This window comes from Boleophthalmus pectinirostris, unplaced genomic scaffold (assembly GCF_026225935.1).
Source record: "Boleophthalmus pectinirostris isolate CB_2022bp ecotype Guang Dong unplaced genomic scaffold, ASM2622593v1 HiC_scaffold_20, whole genome shotgun sequence".
NCBI classification, from domain to species: domain Eukaryota; kingdom Metazoa; phylum Chordata; class Actinopteri; order Gobiiformes; family Gobiidae; genus Boleophthalmus; species Boleophthalmus pectinirostris.
Window position 1 is genome coordinate 9273814 of NW_026571153.1, and position 7258 is coordinate 9281071.

The 7258-nt window shown below is 40.7% G+C and overlaps 1 protein-coding gene across 1 annotated transcript; it reads left to right on the forward strand.

The window, feature by feature from the left end:
• The first annotated feature begins 700 nt into the window (after positions 1–700).
• Positions 701–3081, forward strand: LOC129409903 (histone-lysine N-methyltransferase 2B-like). The gene is made up of 3 exons (XM_055156842.1): positions 701–783; positions 866–957; positions 2399–3081. Exons 2-3 carry the CDS (start codon positions 909–911, stop codon positions 3037–3039), a joined length of 690 nt encoding a protein of 229 aa, XP_055012817.1. The 5' UTR covers positions 701–783; positions 866–908; the 3' UTR covers positions 3040–3081.
• Positions 3082–7258: the final 4177 nt, after the last annotated feature.

Here is a 7258-nt window from a genome sequence, read left to right on the forward strand (position 1 = left end):
AATAATAACCTGGACTAAACCAGGACTAAACCAGGTCTAAACCAGGACTAAATCAGGACTACACCAGGGCTGATCTTGGACTTGAGAGAGCGGGAGAGAGTTAGAGAGAGAGAGTGAGAGAGTGTCCGCAAAGCGCGATCGGGCGACAGCTGCACTGAGCCCCGGCAGCGCGGAGCTCCGGCCCCGGCGCGGTCCTTTCGTCTGCGGTAACCCGACAGCCTACGCAGGCGCACCTTCGGGCCAGTCCCGACAAACAGTCCTGGTTTAGATCTGGTTTAGCACCCCAGCGCTCCTCACTTCTTCTCCGTGCACCGCGCACCCTCCTCTCCTCACTTCTCCGTGAACGGAATCTCCACGGCTATTTATACTGTATTTCTGTATAATAAGATGCTTTTATAACCATAAAATAGTTATTGAGGAGTGGATTGTTTCAGATGGAGCACTACTGAAGGCCAAGGTGTGAAATGCACGCTCCGCCACTGGTGCAGGTCTCTGTAGTGGTGTTGGCAGCAGAGTCGTGGTCTGGTCAAATAAATTATAACTTTTAGGCTACAAGTAAAACCACGCATGGACCAGGCCCTAATTTAATGATTATTCTCTTCAAATTAATTGCCTATTAGGCTACTGACAAGTCAAAGGCGTAAAGACGTACGGTCAGGAGGTGCGTCGTGCGTCGGGGCCATAGCAACAGAACGTCTGGACGCACAATATAAGCGGCTGCCGCTCGCTCAGTTACTCACTTCTCACCTGAGAAAACGCCTCTTGGACGCTCTGTGAACACTTGTACGTAACTTTGGTATTCATCTCTTATTAGCCCATCAGCGATTATAAAACACTCAGTAACTCTCTGTTCACTGTTTTGAAGGATTGAAAACGCACCAAACCGAGACTATCGAGACAACTTCACCATGGGCGGGTTCACCTTCCTCCTCGACCACCGGGACTTCGTCCCCGAAGGTAAGATTACTCCAATAACATTCAAACATGATAAATTATGATTAATATTAATAACATAGTCAAAATACTTCATGCCAAGAAGTTTTATTCACATGGGTGTAAGGTTTGGCTCCTAATACAGGTTTATGAATTGATAGTTTGTGACTTTAACTCAACCATTTCATGTTCGATCATGTTAGCTCGTGAAACTGCTCGAAACATATCAGCACGAGTGCGTAGTGAAAAGTTATCGTCACATTTATAGGAAATAATCGATCTTGTATTTTCTGAGCATCAAAATTCATCAGGGTTTGAGTGTCATTTTTGTGAAAATAACATGGCGCTAGGCTAGCAATGCTAAATTGGAATGTTTTAAAAAATGCACATTTGATCTCCATAGAAACCCCGGTGTTTGATTTAATTTGAGCATTCCATTTGAGGTTTGGTTTAGGAGGAGATGCCAGACTCAAATCACTGCAAGAAAACTATAGGACCAACCATATAGCCTATAAAGTATAAAAAGCATGCTTAATTAAAGGGTTCAACTAATAATCCATAACTATATTCATAAATATGAACTCATTCATCAAATAGACCCTCATAACAGAATGAATTAGGCCAGGCAAAAACCAAGAACCCAGCAAAATGTACTGTAGCCTAATGTTTGGTTATATTTTTTAAATTACAATTATGTATGACCCAAATCCAAGGAGAAATTCACAATAAAAATGGTGTGTTCTTAGCGCTGTAGGTCTTTACGTGCCGTCCGCCTGTAGTAGGCCTAATCATGTGCAATACTGTAACATAATGAGAGACTTTGCAGATACAATTCACCCAAGTCACTTGATTTAATTTGTCCATATGCTGCACTGTAGATAATACAGAGTTATAGCTACTTATTGTACAAATAATATAGTATACTCACATCACTTTATCTACTGTTTATTCTTGTCCATTTGCTGCACTGTTCATAACTACAGTCAGATCCACTTATTGTGTAGTTTTATAGCCTTACAGCTTTACTCAGCTGACAGTGTTGTGTCTATTGTATTTCTTTATAGTATCATTTATCTTGATTTTGATCGCATGTTCCTATTTTCCTGCTGTTCTTGAACCATGCATTGCAGCACTGTAATGACAATGTCATACACTACCAAATGTATTCAGCCGGTCCTAATTGCTCAATTTGGAATACACCACAATAGATGTAACAGTAAAATAGGCCATCTGAACTGATCAGAATCAATGTTATAAACCTACAGTTAGTTTAGAGCCAAACATCAATATAACAAATCATCCCTGCAAACTCTGGCTCCTCCAGATATAAACCATACACCTTCGATATGTTACGTAAATAACTGGGAGTAGTAGTAGTAGTATAAGTTAGTAGAGCCTGTGGTACTAGTCTGACTTGCTCCAGATACAAATTGAAGAGATTTTAACATTATCAAATCTGTTGCAGTGGCCGTTCAGGACCCTCTGGACCTGGAGGACCAAGGTGAGTTGGAGGTAGGTGGGCCTTGGTTTCATTTTGGGTTAGGTATTGAAGAGGACTGGAACGACGGGCTCGCTGATTTTGGTTTGGAAGATTGGGAGAGGAGTGACGCGGAGGAGGATGAAGAGGAGGACGAAGAGGAAGAAGAGAGGCGAGTGTTCCTCGAAGATAGACAGATAGAAGCATTCAACGCCTTAGCTCGTCTCTGGGCGGTCCGGTGGATGCTTCCAGTTCGAGCTGTGGAGCCAGAGGATCGCGTCCCGACCCCCCCTCCTCAGCCGCAAGCACCCAGCTCTCCTGCTGCTCCACATCCTCCTCCTGTGGGTCCTGCTCTGGACTTCATTCCTCGCAGCGGACACAAGCGCGTCAGGGATGAAGACAATGAAGAACAGGACGACCCTAGCTCCAAGCGGCCGTGCCTCTCCACCTCCCACCCAGGCCCCTCCACCTCCGACCCAGACCCCACCACCTCCGACCCAGGCCCCTCCACCTCCGACCCAGGCCCCACCACCTCCGACCCAGGCCCCTCCACCTCCTCTGGGACGCCTGGACGCTTCAGGTTCCACTACCACCACCTGTTCCAAGACTCTGAGTCGGACGAGGACTGAACTCAGCCTCTGAGACTCAGAGCTTGGCTCAATGCGGCGACTTTTACCACCTTAAACCACGCCCATCATCCCATTGATTTCTTGATTGATTGATTGATTTCTTGATAGATTGATTTCTTGATTGATTTCCTGATTAATTGATTTCTTGATTGATTGATTTCTTAATTGATTGATTTCTTGATTGATTGATTTCTTGATTGATTGATTTTTAAAAACGAATAGATTGAAGGTAAGGAATACTATGTAGGATTTCATAAAACAACAAACATTGGTGAAAAGACATAACCTTTTCTTACTGAGTTAACTGTAATTTTATTCTGAATTCAAATCTGAGTACTGAAGTTTTACAGAAATTCCTGCATAGTACACCTTATACTTTTTGATTTATACAGATTTTAGATTTTTAGTAGGGAACACTATGTAAGATTTCAACAAGCAAACAATAATAATAATAATAATAATAATAATAATAATAATAGTAATAATAATACATTTTACTCTTTTCACAGACTAAAATCTAATTTATGTAAAATTTAATTTGAGTACTACAGTTTGACAGAAATTCCTGCATAGTGCACCTTGACTTTTTATTTTCTTTGAGTTTGAGGTGAAAATGATTGTTATAATTTTTAAGTAGGAAAAAAGCAAGGATTATTATATAGGATTTCATAAAAACTTTGATGATAAAATGTAAAGTTTTATCATTGACTTATGTTTTAACTGAGTGATTGTTAACTATCTTATTATAATACATGTAATACGCAATTGGGCCCCAGGTTCGTTTGTACTGAAAAAATGCTAGGATGCTAACTGATTTAAATTTAATCAGAAATCAGAAATTCCTGCATAGTACACCTTGCATTTATTGTAAACTTGTGTTTTTCTGGGCATAGAAGGGTTAGCGGTGAGAGTGTGTTTTATAGTACTTAGTATTACAACTACTAAGGACTAACTGTGTTATACAAAAATATATATATTATATGGAGCTTTAAGGCAGTAAAGCCATATTCTCAACAACTGCAAATCTCATTATAATAACTATGAGAGAATAATTATAAAGTGTGGAGGTGTGGCTTTGTTCACTTATATCTCCTGTTCTTGTTGTGTTGGATTCACCTTGTACGGCCTGTAACGTGCCATTTCAAATCCAATCAAATGTGTATTTTACTCAAAGCCTTTGTAAACAGTCTCTTTGGAGACTGATTTGAATGATTGTATCTTGAGATGTGGGCTTGTTCACTAACTCACCAGTCAGTGGGACACTCCCTACTTCTCCTTTTTTTTTTTTTTTTTTTTTTTTTTTTTTTTAATAGTCTTATGTGTTGGTAAAAAATATATAATGAAACATGTACTTCAACACGTAAAAGTCTGAAAGTTTGAATGTGCACACGCCTTAACTCTCTTTCTGTTTCTGTTTCTGTTCCCATGGTGACTGGTTTGGAGGGGCCACCTGAGCCCTGTGGTCCTGATCTAATGAAGCTGATGAGAAGAACCATGTCTCCAGAAGATGAAGGACAAGAGCAGATCGGAAGTGATTTGATGAAGCTGACCTGAAGAACCGTGTTTCCGGAAACAAACAAACATGACGTAAGAAATTATTCTATAGTATCTTATTTTGAATGTGCACACGCCTTAACTCTCTTTCTCTTTCTGTTTCTGTGCCCAGGATGACTGGTTTGGAGGGGCCACCTGAGCCCTGTGGTCCTGAGATCTAATGAAGCTGACGAGAAAAAAACGTGTCTCCAGAAGATGAAGAACAGGAGCTGATGAGAAGTGACGTGATGAAGCTGACGAGAAGAACCAAGTGTCCAGAAAATGAAGCACAAGAGCACATCTAAAGTGATTTGATGAAGCTGATGAGAAGAACTGTATCTCCAGAAGACAGGGGCAGATTGGGACCAAAGAAAGGCCCTGGAATTTTCCCCTACAAATCGACCCGGTCCATGAGCGGACGGCTGTTCTGGGCTTTTCCAGAATAATTGCCAATCCGCCGCTGCCAGAAGATGAAGAACATGAGCTGATCAGAAATTATTTGATGAAGCTGACAAGAAGAATCATGTCTTCAGAAGATGAGGAACCAGAGATGGAGCTGATCAGAAGACCACCCTGAAAGAATGTACAGAAATTAGTCAATAAACAGAAGGTTGATTTGGAATTCTTATTTTTTTGTTCTTATTTAAAAAAAATATATATAATAAGTACATGTACATTGTATTGTTTATTACAATTTACTTAAAGAGGCATTATGTAACTTTTCTGATTGGAGTCCGCTACTTGCTTGTCTCCATGGAGATGCTATTCTTTTAACTGGAAACTTATACAGTATATCACTAAATTTATCTTTGTAACCTATTATAAGTTATAACTGTTTTAAGTGTGTGCATAACATTAAAGTGAGACTTGTCACTCCACAGATCTGACTTGTAACTTGACCTGGGAGCATTAACATTTTGTCTTTATAGAGATAGTTTGGTTTACTGCAATACTCCATGTCTCCATGGAGACAAATCAGTGGTTTACCCTTCAAAAGACATGGTGTCATAGGTTCATAGACTGGTTTGAATGTTGTTGTTTTGCCCAGATCTTAGTCAATCAATCAATCAACAACTTTGTTAATCCCAAAGGGCAATTCAGTTCGCACATCTCTGGTCGTGCACAATATATAAATAATAAAAGAAAAAAAGAAAAACAGACGCCATACATTCAAACCTCAGTGCATCAGGGACACAATAGCAAATTTACTTCCCATTTAAAAGCTTTATGGCAGAAGGAATAAAAGATTTAGCGTAGAAGTTGGTCTTTTGCTGTGGGGTGATATAGCTCCTCCCAGAGGGCATTTGCACAAACTGTGAGCGTAGTACATGGTTAGACTGGCTCAGTATGGCCTTAGTCTTTTGGAGCACCCGATGTCTCCACACAGAGGCCAAATCCTCCATCTGAACACTACTGATTTCGTCACACATTTTTACTTTCTGGTTCGGACTCAGACTTAGTGTTCACAGCCTCAGTCCCACAGCAGACATTTGTGTTTAGATCTGTGAATGACACGACCCGCCACAGCAGAAGAAATCAAAATCAGAGAAAAGTTGTATTGCCAATGTCATTAAACAAATGCATGAATATGCGGCCTGCCTACCAGAACCATGCACCATGACAGTGCTCCTTCTGGTACCTCTGATGTGAGTGTGCCCAAAGGAGCAATGCTGTGTGGAGGGGCCTGGACAGGGGACAGACTCTACTCCCTGGTCTCCATAATGACTGTGTGTCAGCAGTGTAAGTAACAGGGCATGGGCGTGGTCTACTCTAGAGATGCTGGCAGAAGCTCCAGGTACACAAGTACTCTAGGTACAGTGTTGGGAAGGTTACTTTTAAAATGTATTCCCCTACAGATTACAGATTACATATACCAAAATGTAGTTTGTAACGTAATCCATTAAATTACATAAAATGAGTAATGTAATCTGAATACTTTGGATTACTTGATTTGCTGTAGAGAAGCAAAGACGAGGATATCGAAACATAAGAAATTTTGTCTGCTAAAAGAAAATAAAAAGCCCAGACTTTCCTGAACCGTATTAAAAAATATATATTATTGATAGAAGAGGAGGAGACACGGTCCACGCAGCATGATTTAGTCCTGTTAAATCCTGTTTTAGACCTGGTTTTAGACCTGGTTTAGTCCCAGTTTAGACCTGGTTTAGTCCCGGTTTAGTCCTGGTTTAGACCTGGTTTGGACCTGGTTCAAACCTGGTTTAGTCTTGGTGTAGACCTAGTTTAGACCTGGTTTTAGTCCTGGTTTAGTCCTGGTTTTAGACCTGGTTTAGACCTGGTTTTAGTCCTGGTTTAGACCTGGTTTTAGTCCTGGTTTAGACCTGGTTTAGTCCCGGTTTAGTCCTGGTTTGGACCTGGTTTAAACCTGGTTTAGTCTTGGTTTAGTCCTGGTTTAGTCTTGGTGTAGACCTAGATTTAGTCCTGGTTTAGTCGTGGTTTAATCTTGGTGTAGACTTAGTTTAGTCCTGGTTTAGTCTTGTTAGTGTTTAGAGTCTTAGTGTTAGACTAGTTTAGACCTGGTTTTAGTCCTGGATTAGACCTGGTTTTAGTCCTGGTTTAGTCCTGGTTTTAGACCTGTTTTTAGACCTGGTTTGGACCTGGTTTTAGACCTGTTTTTAGACCTGTTTTTAGACCTGGTTTATTATCTGGCACTGAGTGGAATTACCAG